At 46.4% G+C, this 17,629-nt stretch overlaps 1 protein-coding gene across 1 annotated transcript in view; it reads left to right on the plus strand.

The window, feature by feature from the left end:
- The window catches only part of FRAS1 (Fraser extracellular matrix complex subunit 1), a 1,618,415-nt gene that overhangs the window by 1,162,434 nt on the left and 438,352 nt on the right, over positions 1-17,629 (plus strand). Inside the window, exons 48-49 of the mRNA XM_069626341.1 lie at positions 5,330-5,557; positions 8,165-8,278. Of these exons, the coding sequence (XP_069482442.1) occupies positions 5,330-5,557; positions 8,165-8,278 (342 nt within the window). The remainder of the gene's footprint in view (positions 1-5,329; positions 5,558-8,164; positions 8,279-17,629) is intronic.

Below are 17,629 nucleotides of genomic sequence, written 5' to 3' on the forward strand. Positions count from 1 at the left end.
TCTACAACCACGGGCAACCTATTTATCAGGGTGAATGGTTATTTGCATTTTGCCCAGAGTTGTACTAACAATCTTGTTTGCAACATGCACACCAATGTGAATGTTTTACCCAGGTGACCCCCACTCACCGGTGGTTACTGCAAACTGCGGAGCCCCAACCACCACTGTGGAAACGTGGCACCCTCTTGTAGACAGTAGTCTACAAATTATCCAAGGTTTGAGACATCACAGTAGTACAGATCACAACTCTTTCATACACGCAAATTATTTAAATCTGCAAATGTTTTTAAACTCTTTACTGTATACTCAGTTTTTGAAAATCACACATCGCGTGTTCCAGTCATGTTTTCGGAGTCAGCAATAGAGATGTTTCAACAATTTTAGACAAGGTGGGCATGCTGATGACATTTTGCAATCTGCTTTGAACACAAGAAGACACATCACACATGAACAAACATTGCAGCCACAAGAACGATCTTCATAGAAGAATGACAAAATAGATACTCGCATAAGGGCCATCAGCACATTAAGTCTGAAAACGGACCCAAAGACAGGGGGGGGGAACCCTTCAATCTGACCCCTAATTGGGAGCATTCGTGGAAACGTTCCACTTACTCACATATACAAAAAAATGCCCAATCTAGGAAATCCCTTGATTAGGGCAAACAAATGGCTTTGCAAATCAATACAACAATTTTAGGGGAAACGTCAAGCAGGAATGTTTACCTGCTTAAATTGAAGCTGCTGTAATAATACTGTGAAACTGAATGACATTGCTCACCCGCAAACAGGAACACGCATCAAACTAAGACTGCTTCACACGGTTCCTTGAAATTGTCACATATACCATAAAGTGTCCTTGTGGATGGATACATTTTGGAGAAGTCACTCACTGCTTCAAAGACTAATCATAGAACATAGTTTCGTATTTCTAACGAAAATACCAATTGAAGCATAGCACAGCATTTCATGGAAATGAGTCACTCCGTCAGGCAATTGAGGTTTCAAAGACTACAGCATGTTCCAGCACATACCAGACAACGTGGTAGGATCACACGCCTCAGAGGATGTGGAGCTGTAAACATACCTGTCAACTTACTGGTCTCAATGAGGACATTCATTTGAACATTTATCCGGCATTAAGCAGATGAAGGACCTCCTATCTTTTTTTATTTTTATGTTACTACCAAAACGTCCTTTTTCACATTTGTTATAGTTTTGGATGTCTTTTCACGGTATAATATCCTCTTTCTTTCTTGTGTGAACAATCTGTTGTTATATCAGAAAGCCTCATGCAATAGCACCAAGGTAACAATCTATAGCCAATTGAGAAAAAAACTATAAATGAAGGGAGGTAGAGTAACACCTGACTGTGATTATTTACATTGTGTGATGTTGCAGTAAACTGGAAATTAGCATGCACATTTAGCCTGGTTTTAGTTATATGCTGGCACTACCTACTTGACACAGAATGTCTGCCCTGCAAGTAAGTGGTGTTCATTTTGTTCTGTGGAGATCATTTCCATTTCATAATCCTCTGTTCAAAATGTAAAGAATCCACACAGAATTGACTGCACTGCCAGCTTAATGTGTCTCATGGAGAAACGTTCCACATCCTCTCCTTGTTTATGCGCAAATGCTCAGTGCACGTGCACAAGATTTAACTCTCCATGAAGTGGGATCTGCAGTGAGAGGGCAGCCATGCGAGGATTTGAAATTGAGTTTCTTGAGGCTTACTCTGCTCTTCCCCCACCCCTCAGCACCGTCCCCAGGAAGATTTACCCATCGCACTGCACAGACATTAAGACATTGGAGCGAGGATAGTGTTTTGACATCATTTGTACCTGCTTTCTCTGTATTATTTTTGCCAATCCTATTATTTTACTATTGTTGTGTTCTTCAATGAGGAGCAAGTGAACTGTTCTTCTTTGCAATTAAATTATGTTTATCTCACATTTGCAATTAGAATTTGCTGCCTTGTTGTATATTCACTTAATCGATCTTCTCATCTTCCCTTTTGTCAATTTGTCGTAATATTACTTCCCAATTCCTTTGTTAGTCATGCCTGTATTTTGAGGTCTGTTATTGTGGCAATAAGACCTTAGGCGGTGGGCCAATACCGCCCCAGGTAATGCCCCCGGGCCGTAGTTACAGGCCCGAGCGTAGCCCCGGGGACATTACCGTGGGCGGTATTAACCCGCCGCCGAGGGTCTTATTGCCATTAGCAACCTGGCCCGTTAGACCGGGGTGCTAATGGCATTTTTTTTTTTTTTTTGCTTGTTTCGAAACAGAAAAAAATGAAAAAAAATGCCTGCCGGGAAAGGGAAAACGTAGTCCGTTTTCCCTTTCCATGTCTGCCATCAGGAGCGGACGCGCTGGGAACACAAAAAGTACTGCGGTCTCCGGCGTGGGACAATGGAAGCCTCCAACCATGTGGAGGCTTGGAGCGGGGATGGCCCCGCTCTGAGTCTCCACACGGCTGGAGGTTTCCATCGTCCCCCGCGGGAGATCACAGGATAGAAGGTAAGTCGGGTGGGGTGGGAGGAGGGAGGGAAAAGGAATTCTTACCTGAGTCCCCGGCGGGGGACGAAGGAAGCCTCCAGCCATGGGGAGGCTCGGAGCGGGGATTGCCCCGTTTCGAGCCTCCTCATTGGCTGAGGGGCTGCCACGCCCCTCGCCAGGAACAGAGAAGCCAGCACGCATGGCGTAAAAGGGAATACCATGTGGTATGGCTCGCAAATAAGCCAATCACCACGCAGTATTTCCGCTGCGCCCCACGTGCCGGGTGCTAATGTACAACTATCCTGTTCTCCTCTTGGTAATGTCTCCTTTCATCACTCTGGGTCTGTTGTATATCAGGGCAGTGTAATAGTTTCTTATGCGCTTTGTCACTCTCCAGAGTGATAGAGATTAACACCATTACTTCAAAGAACTGTATGTAGCTTTTTCAGACCCAGCACTTGTGCGTACTGAATAGAGGGAAACTCTTTCCCCACCTGGTGATGAGATAAGTAATGAAAACAAATTACTGTCATAAGTTAGGAGGCATGGCCCATAAAGTGTGTTTATTGTAAGGATTATTCTGAAAACAAAGATACAGAGGGTAAGGGATGCAACACACATTGTGCAAATCTCCCTGGATTAAGGGTAAGCTTAACACTGTAAAGCAGTTTTTCCTCACTAAATTGAGGATTGCCCCTCTCTGGTCCTGGGTTTAAGCAGATTGGCTACCCGTCCTAGTATCCATCTCCAATGTCAAGGGACTGGTTAGAGTAGCGCTCTTTGGAATGGTACCAAATAAGAGGGTCCTTCTAAGGCTACAGTGTCATAAAAGCAGGATAAATCAACTGTGGAAGGTCCTAATCTCTAAGGATCTATTGTCCTCTGTTCAATTCTTGTTATAACAGTGGGCGTTCCTGAACATTTGCCCAGGATAGTGTTCATTACATCACTAACATTCACAGGGAGGGTATGTGTGCCCCACTGTTCTTCTTCATTCTTACCTTTTCCATGTTGTAGTCTTTTGCTTGGTCTGTACCTTTGGTTTTCGACTTATCCTTGACTTTTGTCAATTGTATTTGTCCTAATTGACCACATCTATTCATACATCACTTCCTGGAAGCAATGGTGCTTCGGATGTTGCTACTTTGGCATGGCCTGTATCATACTCTCCCTTGCCTCTAGGGTCTTCTCTCCCCTGCCAAGGCACTTTCAGGTAGTATTTTAACAGCACTATCAGAACAGACCTCAAACATTAACGCTGTGCTGTTGATATTGCAGGCTCCATCACAATCTGGGTTAGTGCCCTCACCATGCCGTTATCTGGTGAGACAATGAAGGCTTGACTCCTATCAGCTTATGGGCAAAGGTTTTTGTCAGGTGTATGAAGCTTAAGTCTACCCTATACCTGGTCTCCCTGGTTTGTGACAATATGTCTTAACCACCTCTGTCTGCACCTTTTGCTAGCCTGTATGGCTTATCTGGCCTGCCCAATGCAGGTTTTTACTGACTAGTTCTTCCTCTCCCATGCCTCTTTCTGCACCGCACATCTCTCTCTGGAGCTTCGTCCTTATACCCTCAATGTTCTGAGATTTCTGCCTCCTTTTATAGTTTATAGCCACACTGAGTATTTGATGGATCTAACAAGTGTTCTGATTTGTGGATCTGTTTCTCTATAATGTCCTTAGGTCTTGATTGGTAACATTTAACTGGAATGACCTTGTCCCCATGTGTTGGTGTTCTGTGGTGATCTGGGAGCTGCTGTGGATGGATGATAAGTAACATTGGGATATAATCCTGTTACCCGACTTTATAAAATGTTTGTCAACCATCTTTGGATGAGGCTTTCCATCCATAGCATTTTGCTGGTCAACCTGCTCTGCTATCTTGTAAGTTTTCCTTCTCGTATGTGATTGGGAACCTGTGCGACTCCTGAGAAGATTCCCATCTACTTTAAGCTCCGATCCACGCTCCATGTCGGGGCTCACAAACCCTTTGTTTGCTGTTCACCTTGCTCGGATACCCACTTTGTGCTCTGCACAAGGCTAAAGGTAGTTCAATCTAATCTGCAGACTTTTCTGATTTGTGAACTTTGCAGAATGTCTACTTTTCTTGTAACTTTGTCCCTCAGCCAGTTGGAATGCTACCTGGGCTCCATAGTAAAGAGTCCTCTTCTTTGTTTATGACATGCATTTCCCCCTGGTCAACATTTAGTTCTCGGTTTGGAGTGATTTCTAGGTCACCTGAGCGAGCACTAGGGGAATCTCTGGAGAAGTTTTGTATACCAATTCCAGGGGAATTCCCTGTATACCATTGCCAGGGGTCACACCAATAGATCAGGTAACTCCAGGGGTTGCATCACAAAGCAGGTAGCTTCCCTGGACCCTAGAGCTCAACAGTCTCTCCAAGGTTCTTTGCATTTGTTCCCTATTCTCAATTCTCCCAATCCCTCACTTTTGCCCTTTTTTCTTTGGCACAGAATAAGAGCTTTAAAACATAAGATAAGATAATGGTTACCTCGCCACATGACATAGTTGCTTACCATAAAAAATGTATGTACTTGATCTCAGACTTTACTTGAACATAACTGTACTGGTTGTAGCCTAGGTGATTAAGAATTTTAACCTTGAGATAGTAAAGGTATCCAGTGATTTGAGGCCTACTGGTCCTGACAGTGACTAGCTGAGAAAATGGACACATTTTGTACAACAGAGCTCCAGATTAGATCTCTTTTAGAAAAAGTTATGTCAGTAGAATTTACGCATTTCTGTCAAAGGTTGATCAGTGTATTTGTTCATGCCTCACAAAGCATTCTATATTTCCTGAACAGGCTGAATCGGTAACCTTTACTATTGTACAACCTCCACGCTATGGTACAATCGAGCGCACCAGCAACGGGCAGCGTTACCGTCAGACGACTACTTTCACAATGGATGATCTCTACCAAAATAGGATCAGCTACAACCATGATGGGAGCAACTCACTTAAGGACCGCTTCACCTTCTCTGTGTCCGATGGGACCAACCCATTTTTCATTGTGGATGATGAGGGAAAGGAAGTAGGTTGAGAAGGACTGTTGTGTGGAGTTTGTCTGCTTTTGGGGGAGAGTGTGTGGCAGTGCTTTAGTTTTTCACATAGTACTCAGTATGTTTCTGTCCACGTTGCCACAGATAATTAACTATCAGCTGTCCATAGTTGACATAAGTCGTTAGCACCTTGGATTGGGAACTATAATTGTCCATCCCATACCAATTATACATTACTATGTTTCTGTGCTATTTCTGTGTACATTCCAACATTAGAAAGAAATTGAGAAACAGAGACTTGGAGGCTTCATTGCTTTAATAATCAGTAACTGTGACAGAGCATCACTAGAAGTACCCACTCAGACATCAAAATGATTAAATGTTTTATTTTCTATAATTGCAAGATCATTGTGGTGGGTCCGACTTGCAGTACCTTCAGGGATTCAATGGTCTTTTGGTGGTTGCACTAGGGTCCTATCTCTCTCTCTCTCTCTCTCTCTCTCTCTCTCTCTCTCTCTCTCTCTCTCTCTCTCTCTCTCTCTCGTTTTCCTTATGTTACCCCCACCCAGGCCAAAATGTTCATAACCCCTGTTAGTACTAAGGCTTGGTAACCCCTACTGTTTTTCTCCTTGGGCTAAGGATCTGATGGTTACTTTGAGGCTTTGGCTTACTGACTCCCTAGGGGGCTTCTAACTCTGTGATCTATTGGGAGTTAAGGAAATAGTGCCTTGCACGTGCTCTGTTGGAATCTCATGAGCCAGTCACGCACAGTCTCAACCCCCCCTTCTACGATTTCTCCTTCTCTACCCCCCTTCCTGTCAAACGTCTCACTCCAATATTCCACTCCACCTTCTGTTCTCCCCGTGCTACATCTCTTCTTAACACTACTACTACTACCACCACCTCTTCCTTTCTTCTACCAGCATCTCACAACTTCTCTACTACAACCACATCATGAATACCACCTCTCCTCTCCTATTACTTCTGCCTTTCCACTACTACCGCTTCTTTCTTGCTACTACCTCCAACTATTCTCACTACTATTATCACCTCTTCTAACAACAACTACCTCTCCCTTGGAGATACTGCCACTACTCTTTTCTGCTTCTGCTATCTCTCCTCTCCCTACTACTGCCGCTCACTACTTCTCTCTTCTCACTACAGCTACTACTCACTGCTACTACCATCTCTATACTCTCAGGCATTCCCACTTTGCAGCACCCTTCCTTCTGTGACACACTCCACCACCACGTCCTCTTGCTGTCTCTTGGTCCTCTTCCTGACACCTCTGACCTCGCCCTTCTAAACCACACTAACCCCCCTTCCTTCCCTTTATATAAATTCCCTCGACTCTCTCTGTTTGGCTGGTTCTCCCTAGCCAATCCACTCTGGCTCTTATTCAGGGCAAGGGTAGGGATGGCATGGACAACCCTCAAAAGGGCCTGAAGTCCAACCCCTGTTTTCCTGCGCTGTTCTTCTGCATTCTAGCCATGTAAACCAAAGCAGTCAATGGGGGACAGCCTCCCTACACTGTAATGTCCTTCCTTCAGGCCCCTTTTTAATATATTTCCCTTGTGGGCTAGTGGGTTTCCCCTTTGCGCGGTCTCTCTATCGTGGGGGCGGGCCCCTGGATAGCTGTGCTGCTGCTGGGGCATCTCCCTGCTTCATTGGAACCTTCGTAGTGAGTTCCTCGGCAGCAGCGGCTTCCTTCAACTGGGATATGCTGGGCCCGCGGCCTCCCGCTGCCTTGCCCTCTTTCCTCACCTCAGTTCCAGTGTTCGAGGCACATAACCACCAACTTTTCATTGTACCAATGTTTTCCCAGATTCGTTTAAAAGTGGCATTGTCCTTCCAGTACTGGATCCTCCAGTGGTATTTGCACAAAGCTCCATTAGATGTCCACACTGACGTGCCTCCCACTTCTGGATGAATTTCCTGTGATACCGTACAGCCTACACACATAGGAGATGAAATTCTAATTACTATTTTTTCATTTGCTGAAGTTGTATTGCAACAGCATGGCCTGTCTGCTAGTATTCTCTGGTTCCAGGTGTTAGAAGCTACACAATTACTCACATTTGTTTTGTGGTAGCACATTGGGGCTATACAATTGGTCCATTAGCAGTTTACCAGTCAAGTCTCTATAGTCTTAACTACCCACAAAAAAGTGTGAATTCAAGATGTATCGAGCCACGAGTGTCATCACAGAGGATGAGGCTGCAGCCTCACATGGTACATGTATGGATAGTTTAAACAATGGTAGGCAAACATCCATATTCATACATACACAAAGACATAACTTACAGATCATTGTTCTGAAAAACACCAAATGTTCAGAGGCCCAGCCCCATGAAAATAGTAGACTTTTCTTTAAAAGATCCCACTCACACAATGTGGGTGAGCTTCTGCTTTATTTACTTGGCCAATAGCTTATGTAAAGAGAAAGACAAGAAGGGGTATGCATAAAAGTACTTTATTTTAATGTCAAAGCTAGTGCATTATAATAGTTAGCTGTGAAATCAAAAATATACTCGTTTTATAGCATCTGTAAAAATAACAAAATATATCAGTCACTTTCGTATAACATAGCACTTTCAATATAGTTTTCAACTTACTTGCCAATCTATTTTTTGTCTTAGATTGTGACTGCAGCTCCTCAGAGGTTTAAGGTGGACATCCTCCCTGTTGATGACGGAACCCCAAGAATCGTTACCAACCTCGGTCTGCAGTGGCTGGAGTACATGGACGGAAAGGTAAGTTATTTCATACATTGAGCCAAGGTCTTAAGTATTTTGATATGCATCATTTGTTGTGTAATCTTGCCAACATGTAATGTGTGTAAATACTGATGGCTGTGGATCGATGTGTGATGCCTCACTAAGTGACCGTGCTATTTTCATGGGTTTGCACCCTTTGTGGAAGACACTATTCACACTGAATGCTACAGCATCCAGTTCTCCAAATAGTCACACAAACCTGATAGGTCGATGTCAGGAGACAGATATGTTGAATGCATATTTTAAATATAATGTCTTTAGAGCATGTGCAAGATTACATCATTTTATATTATTTGCTTATCCTAAGCACCCTCCTAGGCATGAACATATTCAAAGTGTGTGCATACAACCTTCTTGTGCTACCCAGTCTCATGTCGACTTCCTGCAAGCCCCTGATGTGAGTCTCCAGTCCCACCTTTAACCTGTTATACTCCAATTGTGTGATGTCTTTTGACTGTGCCACTTCAGGAAGATGTCCCATCTTTTCTTGCTCATTGTGGTTAAACTTTATGATTTTTTTTTCTATTTTTTCTATCCTCGCCATTCTATAGTTGTTGAGATTTGAGATAGACTTAAAAGACTTTAAAGACGTCCATTCCCTCACTGCGCCCTGCACAACATTTGACTTGACATTGAAAATTGGTTTTATTGATTTTCAACATGGGTATAGCAGTCTTCATTACATACATCATTGAATAATTTTAGCTGCAGTGCAGTTGCTTAGAATGACATATATCACCACTTTAATCCCTGCCCTCTACCCCCACACCCCGCAACCCTTGAGGCAACAGATGATCTCAATGATTTACATAGACCATGGGAGTTCATAGGCAAAATCGTTGATGTAGACAGTGGTACCGCATGTGACAATTTAGGATTAACAAAAACATTGTGGGCAGATTGATGGAATGGCACTTCGGCTATATCGTGCTGCACACTTAACTTTGGCTAATGTACTTGGCTCGGAGCTCAGACCATTCAGTGTCAATGGAGGTTCGATCACCGTGAATGGCGGCTGTCAGCCTGTCCATAGTATAAATGTTGCGGGAGACATTTATCCACTAAGCTTTCGTAGGTAAACTTGCTCTTTTCCAAGCGGTTGTGGGGCAGGCCCTAGCTGCCAGCAAGAGCCCATGTGTCATTTTGGGTACCTTAAGTATATGTTCTTCCGTTTCTACCAAACTAAACAAAATCATCAGTGGTTGCTTCTCCCTCTCCTCCCCCTCAAGCTCTTTAATCCAGCTGAGCACTTCATCCCAGTATGCTTGGACTGCCTTGCACCCCCACCACATGTGCCAGTAGTCTGCTTTCTGGCCACAGCCCCGCCAGCAGAGTGGACCTACATCTTGATACATCCTGGCAAGTCGTAGTGGGTCGTACTACCATCTATATAATAGCTTGATCCCATGCAGTTTGTACTGACAAGAAATAGAGCTTTTCAAAGTCCTTATGCATATCTTAAGCCATGTCTTTGGGGGAGGATTTCTCCCGAGGTCTTTTTCCCATTTGTGTTTCAGGGTGGCTGAGGGGGTTGTATTGATGCCAACTAATGCCGTGTACATTGTGCTAATGAGGCCCTTGGAGCCTACGTACAAATCTAGAATTCTTTCGAACGGGGTGAGGTCTCTCTGAAGGGCCTCCTTCCAAACCTCCCGGGTCATGACGCCTTTCAACCTCAGATACAGGAAGACTGAAAGTGGTCCTATACCTAAGGCTTCTTCTAGCTCCTGGATGGTAATGAATGTATTATTTCACCGTAATTGCCCTGTCCTTTCAAGCCCGGCCTCGTACCATGATTCGAAACTGCCTGGATCGGGGATATCGTCCCTGACGCCCGGTGCCCATAGGTGTGATAGGGGAGAGGGCCATGTAGTGACTCCTTTCATTCCTTTGTTTGGTTTCCATATAGCCCATATAGTCCCAAGAATGGGGTGATTTTTAATGCTGTTTCGCAATAGGGGTCCCGGTACCCATAACCATTCTCCCACAATAAATGGCCGAAGGTGGTAGTTATCTAGACCTATCCATTGGGGTTCTTTTTGCTGTCTGAAATGCGGGATCAGTACTCGCAATTAGACAGCCCTATAGTAGAGCTCTATATCTCGGAGGCCCACCCCACCATCATCTTTCCGAAGATGGAGTAAGGCAATGGGAACCCTAGGTTTCTTGTTTTGCCATAGAAAGGTGTGTAGGACTTTTTTAGTGGTTGCAAAGACATCTTTGGGTAGTTGGATAGGGAGCATCTGGAATAGGTAGAGCAGCTTTGGGAGGGTCACCATTTTAATGGTATTCGGGCCACCCATCCATGAGATGGTGAGCTTTGTCCACCGTTCAATATCTTTTTGGATTGTGTGTATTATCGGAGGAAAGTTGGCTTCAAATAGGTCACCTAAGTCTCGGGTCACATTGATGCCCAGATACCGCAGCATGGTGAGACTGACCTTCATCCCTACAGGTGCAAATCGCTCCACATCTGAGTCCCTACTCTTGTCAATTGGGAGGACAGATTTCCCTGTATTAATTTTCAAGCCCGCCAATTTACCATACTCCTCAATTATCTCCATGGCTGCTGGTATCGAGTTTAGGGGGTTGGTTGTATGCAGAAGGATATCATCTGCATATAGGCCTAATTTATATTCCTGGTCTCCCACTTTAATTCCTTCCACCCTTTTATCGAGCCTTAGCTTCTGCCCCAGTGGTTCGAGGGACAATACGAATAGTATGGCTGACAGTGGGCAGCCCTGCCTGGTTCCTCTTTCCAGTGCAAACCACCTCGAGTAACCACCGTTCACGGCAACAGAGGTCTTGGGGGTTGAGTATAATGCTTTAATAGTGCGGCGGAGCTTGGGGCCAAGGCCTATCCAGATTAGAACTTTCTCCAAGAACTCCCACTCCACACTGTCGATGGCCTTTTCGGCATTAAGAGACAGGAGGGTTGGGTTGTCGCTCCCTTTCTGTACCTCGTGCATCAGGTGTAATGTTTTCCTCATCGTATCTGCGCCCTGCCTTCCCATTACAAAGCTGAATTGATCTGTGTGTATCAGTTTAGGTAGATGTGTTTCTAGTCTGGCCGCTATTAGTCTTGCGTAGATTTTAGCGTCTATGTTGAGAAGAGATATGGGGCGATACGACCCGCAGTGTTTTGGATCTCTTCCTTCTTTTGGGATGACCGTTAGAAGGGCCTGGGCAAAGGATGGGGGTGCCCGTACCGTATTGAAAATGTTGTTGAACAAGGTCACTAGGAAGGGGGTGAGAAATGCAGTGAACGTTTTGTAGAAGCCGGGAGTGAAGCCATCGTCCCCTGGTGCCTTCCCCGACTTGAGGCGTTTGATGGCATCTGAGACTTCGTCTCCTGTGACCGGTGCGTCAAGGGCCCCAGCCTCGGAGTGCGTGAGTGTAGGGAGACCTGCCTCTTTGAGATACCAGTGACCCTCCTCCCCCATTGGGGGAGGAGGGTCACTGGTATATAGGTCTTCGTAGAAGAAGGCGAATGCTTCTTGTATGCCTTCTGGGGTGGATTCGACTGTATCTATGAGAGTACCATCTGTCCTTTCTATCATGTCCACCCATCTTTCTGCCCTTTGGGCACGAAGCTTCGCCGCAAGGAGGGCATCAGCCTTATCTCCCTTCTCACAGTACTTTTGTTTCAGGTATTGTAGGGTCTGTGTCACCTTACCCATTTCCAGGGCTTTTAGCTCCTCCCTTAATTCCTTGGCTTCCGCGAGGTGTATAGATTTGTTCTGCTGGGATGTCTGGACTGAGCTCTCTGCTGCGTCTAGCTTCTGTCTAATATTGATCTCAAGTAACATGCGTTCTCTCTTCTTCCTAGTACGTTCCCTGATTAGGATCCCACGCCAAGTGGCCTTAGCCGCTTCCCATACATTCACTTTCGTGGCTTCACCTGTATCATTAGTTATGAAGAATTGTTTAATTTCATTTTCTAATTCCTCCTTGAAGGCTGTGTCCGACCATAGTGTTTCATTGCACCTCCACTTCGTGTTGCGGTGGGGGAGATCATCCCAGTCCAGGTTCCGCCATAAACATGTCATGGTCAGACCAAGTAATGGGGTGTATGTTTGCACTCCGAAGAATTCTCATTAGGCCCTCAGAGAGGAACACATAGTCTATTCTTGTAAGCGTGTCGTGGGGGATGGACCGAAAGGTGAATCCCTTATCTAGAGGATGTAGGTGACGCCAGCTATCGGAGAGGCCATACAGGGCAAGGGTGGTTTTGATTTCTGCATGTTCATGTGCCTGAGAGGGTTGGGAGGTGTCTTGTTTGGTTTGTCTATCCATGGTGCTGTCCATCCATGTGTTGAAGTCGCCCCCAAAGATAGTATGGCCTTGTGATTTATTAAACATCCATTCAGTCGTTTTATGGAGGAATCTCTTTTGGCTCTGATTGGGTGCGTAGATTGTGGCAAGGGTTATAACTGTGTCCCTAATGTATCCAACTATTATCATGGCTCTACCCTCTGTGTCGGTCCAGGAATTCAAAATTTTCATACAGATGCTCTTTCGGATTAGGATTCCCACACCCGCCTTTTTGGGGATACCCGAACTCCAGAAAGTGTGCCCAACCAAACTGCTAGGGATCCCTTTCTCGCTGCCCCTCTGGTATTTTGTCTCTTGTAAGAACATGATATTGACATTGGACCTCTTGAATTCTCTCGCCACTAATGAGCGTTTGGTGGGGGAATTGAGGCCTTTCACATTGAGTGTGCATACACGTAGCCGTTGATGTCTAGGTTTTGTCGCCATTGTGATTTATCAGTGGGGAATGACACAATAGGTGTGTCTGTCTCATTGCCTCTGCTCTGGATATCTGCCATATGCCTGACTCCTTGTTAATAAGCTGAGTCTCACATGATCTTGTGAGGGCCGCTAAGCATTCCTGGCGCTCAGCAGTCAGTGATCTCAAGGGTGCCTCTCCCTCCCTCACTCCCCAGTACTCATCTGTCCCCTCCAACCCTTCGGGTTGCATTACCCCTCCCTTCGAACCCCCCGAACCACACAGCATCCGATTCGGCTGGGTTATGTTCACCCAGTCGTTTTCGGACCACCAGCGGGAACCGTACCTTGAACGGTCCCATTTTCATATACATACAACATAACCATGAGCCCCCAACTCCCCCCCTGCATTATAGGAACACACTAACGAACTGAACTGTATTCTAACATTTGGTTCTTAAAACACTTGATCCCGATATCGGGCTTTCAACAAGTCACCATATGGGCGATCTTTGTTTCTATATTGCCTTTCGTCACCTCCTTCATCCATTCATTCCCTGAAATGCCCCAGATGCCCATCCACCTCCTCTTTCTCTAATGACCACAGAAGTGGAAGGATTCATAGCGTGTGTGCGTACCCTTACCCTTGTCCATTTCGCAAATAAATCTTCTGCATGGAGTGGGGTGGGGGAAGGGGGGTGATGGTGCGACCATCGCCTGTTGGTACTCAGTAAGTGTCCATCTGACGATATCAAGGGCCAATAGTCAGGCCGGTGCTTGTCGTCAGGTGCACCCGCGGGACGAAAAGGTAGATAAGGAGTTATGGTGGATTTAGTGCTCTGCGTCCTGAGAAGTGTTCATCCTTCTATATTTCCTGGAGCCTTGCATCCTCTTTCTTTGTGGACCTTTAGTGTTCCAGTCCTTTGCTTCAGGTCTTTTCCCACTTTGGGCCGGTTCCTCCTCCTGAGTGCCCAGTAGGTAAAATGCAACACCGGATATCCTTTTCAGTGATCAGTTTTATGGCATTACCTTCCCACTCAAAGGAGAGTGAGAAGGTATCCGCAGCGGTATCGCACATTCTTTTCTTTTAGCATTTGGGTGAGTGGGAGACACTTCGTCTGCATTGCCAGTGTGAGGGAAGATAGATCTTGGTAGATGGAGACGTGCACCGAGCCAAACATGATTTGCGGGGTGTGTCTGGCCTTGTCCAGAACTCTAGCCTTGTCTGCATAATTATGAAAGTGGGCAAGCACTGTTCTCGGACCTCCTGTTCTTCCACCCGCCCTGTGGACACAATCAATCTTGGGCTCGTCGACTGAGTCATCGTTGAAAAGCGATTTCATTATGCTGTGCAATGTTCTCTTCAGATCCGACTCAGTCTCGCCTTCATTTTCTGGGATTCCAAAAATGCGTATATTATTGCGCCGCTCTCTGTTTTCTAAGTCATTGATCTTTAAACAGAATTCTTCCTCTCTGGCTTCAAGTTCGGCAATTCGCACGTCCATTTGGGTCTCCAGAGTATTTAAGGATGACTGATTGTGCTCAACTTCTTCAAGCCTGACCTCCGTTTTATCCATCCTCTGGGTGATTTAATCAATTTTGCCTCCAATATCCGCTCTCATACTCCTGCAATGCACAGGGGCCGAGCTCTCAGTGCGGGTGGTGCCCTTTTCGAGGGTAATTAGTCAGTTTCTTATGAGGAGGATTCCGCACTCACCCGAGTTGTTTATCTGGACGTAGTTCACAGTCTGCCTTCTTGGGCCCAGTTCCCAGAAGTTGCTGGCCTCCGTTCTCGCTGTAGTTCCCTTCTGGTGAAGGCGCACAAACCGCCGTGGTCCTGAGGCACTTTGTGTCACCACTGGTTTCTGGTCAACCGGGGAGCTTGGCCTTAGCGTTAGCGCCTCCACTTGCAGACTCTGTAGGTCCTTTCCGACCCCAGATTCACACCCCCACCACCGTCTGTTTCAGCCTCCTGAGAGGGGAAAGTAACAGAGGCCTCTGTGGTCGCCACCTCTTCACACTTCAATTGATAAGTGCTGTCCTATGGGTCCGTTGGCAGGGGCGAGTCTCACCTTGGAAGTGAGGCGCAGGGCCTTGTGGTGCGTTTAACCCTGGCTTGGGGGGCGCTGCTTCTAGATGGGCCAACATGTGGCCGTGCTCCACCATGCGTCTGGGCCAGTGCCTCTGTGTCATGGGGGGAGGTGGTATGCGCCCAGGATGTAGTGGCTGGGCGCCTAGGAAATGCTCAATTGGGAGTCCGTGAGCTATGGCCAGGTTCTACGACAAGATGGAGTGTTGCGCCTCGCAGGACGCACAGGCCGGGCCCAGGGGGAATGCGCCAATGAGTGGCCACACTCTGTCTCCTAATCCAAATCGATGTCTCCTTACCTTGGGGGTGAGTGATGGGGACCCGGGGTGCTCCTGCGCCTGACGACCGATGGAAAGGCAGAAGGGGAAGGCGCCTTGCAGCAGGGTTTGCTGATGTAGCTGGCGGGTGCGTGAGAGTTTTCGTCGGGTTCGCACCTTCCGTATTTTGCTACGGGCGCTCGAGAGGGTCAGTTCCAGGCGTTCCACGAGCCGTGCGCCGGCCTACCAGGGAGAGGGCGCACGGCGCAGGGCAGTAGCAGGGCAGGGGGGGTTTGGCTCGCTGGAGCCGCCGTTGTGTTGAGGTGCGCCGAGGGCACTGCTCCGAGGGACACCATCACACAGTGGGAGGCGGGAGCTCCGGGGCCCGTATGATTTCGGCTGCGTAGGTTCTCATAGTCTGAAACTCAGCGAAGCCTCCACCGTTTTTCGTCGAGTTTCGGCTGAAATTGTGAGAGGGACCTTGTTGCTCCAAATCTAGTCGATCTCTTACTCTGGGGGAGGGTCCAATAGTGGTGGCTCATTCCACTTTGGAGGACCTCAGGACGGAGCTCACGCGGAGGAGCCTGCCATCCGTGCGCCTTCTGGTGGCCAGTCCCATTTTTGAGTTCATTCTGCACTGGTACGGTATGCTTCTACGTTTGTGTCTTCCAACAGTGATAGAATAGGGCTGGATAAATGTGACCACCGGGACAATGGGAGCCTTTATGTGGCATTGACGGTCAGTTATCAAGACGTATGCCAATTTCTATGCGTGGTGGTTTGGGACATGTTCATTCATGACATAGCCAACCGATCTGGGAAGCTTTTAGTGACTGGAGTTGCCGTCACTTTTCTGCCTGGCCATTTTGTCTATTGAGTCTGTCCTACTAATTAATACCTGGTAGTAGAATACATTAGCGCACCACAGTGCTAACAGTAAAAACCATCCATGCCCTTTGCAATGTGGGCCCCACGTCTTCCTTCTGATCTGGGACACCACACCCTTTCTTGTCATAAATCTGAGCAGAACCATGTTGCTGTTTGCACTAAAGGTCAGTACATACATTCCAATATGAGAATGTTCAAAAGAGAAACATGTCAGATCAGAAACATGGGCAGGTTTAAACTGACAGACAATGGGCCTCATCACGAGTTGGGCGCTAGCCCTTAAATGCAGCGGTAACGGGGTTATCACTGCATTTAAGTGTCCGCCAAATCATGAGTATGGCGTGTTTACCCCCAGCTCAGAGCTGGGAGTAAACATGCTGAAAAATGCAGATTTTTCACTTCATTAACGGGCAGTAATATGGGGAATGGGGAATAGCATTTACCGCCCAACCCGTGATATGGCAGTAATACCGCTGGACGGGTGGACAGAAACGCAAATAAAGTTGGACGGTATCCCAGTCGGGATACCTCCCAACTCGTGATGAGGCCCAATGTCTAATTTAGGACTGTCCATATGAAAGGAGAATTTGAGAGGTATGTTAATGTGATTCTTTCTTCTCATTATCGAACAGGGGATTACTTTAGGTTGTTCCGGTAGGAGGGCCCACACCACATGTATTAGGAATTGCTAGTTCTATGCATGATCAGATGGTATTTCTATGATTTCCGCTACTGTCAAGGAGACGGTAGCAGGTAACCTTCTGGACTTGGAAGGGCTTTTTGTAAATCAGTTAGCTAGTGCACACCTAGTCTGTGTTAAGGTGATTTCTTCCTCTGGTGAGGGATGTGAAGCCATTTAACCTACTGGTAAAACAGGGTTCAGACCAAAACGTAGACCAGACCTTTCTATAGTGGTGGCTGTCGCTGAGCAGTGTGGCTTAATTCAAGGGAGGGAGGAAGTCTGATAGTGATGTACACTTACAATCTTAATTTTAATGGTATGAAGCGGCAAATTAAGACAAATTCGAGGCGTAAGGCATTTACGCCTCTATTTCCTGCTGCACCCCATTTTCCTGCTGACACAAGGCACAGGAGAGGCACGAGCAGTTATAAACAGTTCGCTGTTCACACCTCATCCGTCTTGTCAGAGCACTTTATTTTACAGCTGCATGGATTTTCATGCAGGTTGAAAACAAATGCATTCCTATAGTATCTGCTTTGGTTATGCGTCTGGTTAAAACAAGACAGATTCCCTAGTAATCTATTCATAAACGCTGCCTGTAAAACATATTTCCAAGCAGAGTTTACATTTCCACGAGACAGAGTGGAAAATGGAAAAGTGTTTGCCTCGCTTTCATTGTC

Source organism: Ambystoma mexicanum, chromosome 6p (assembly GCF_040938575.1).
Source record: "Ambystoma mexicanum isolate Mex_15411 chromosome 6p, UKY_AmexF1_1, whole genome shotgun sequence".
NCBI lineage: Eukaryota > Metazoa > Chordata > Amphibia > Caudata > Ambystomatidae > Ambystoma > Ambystoma mexicanum.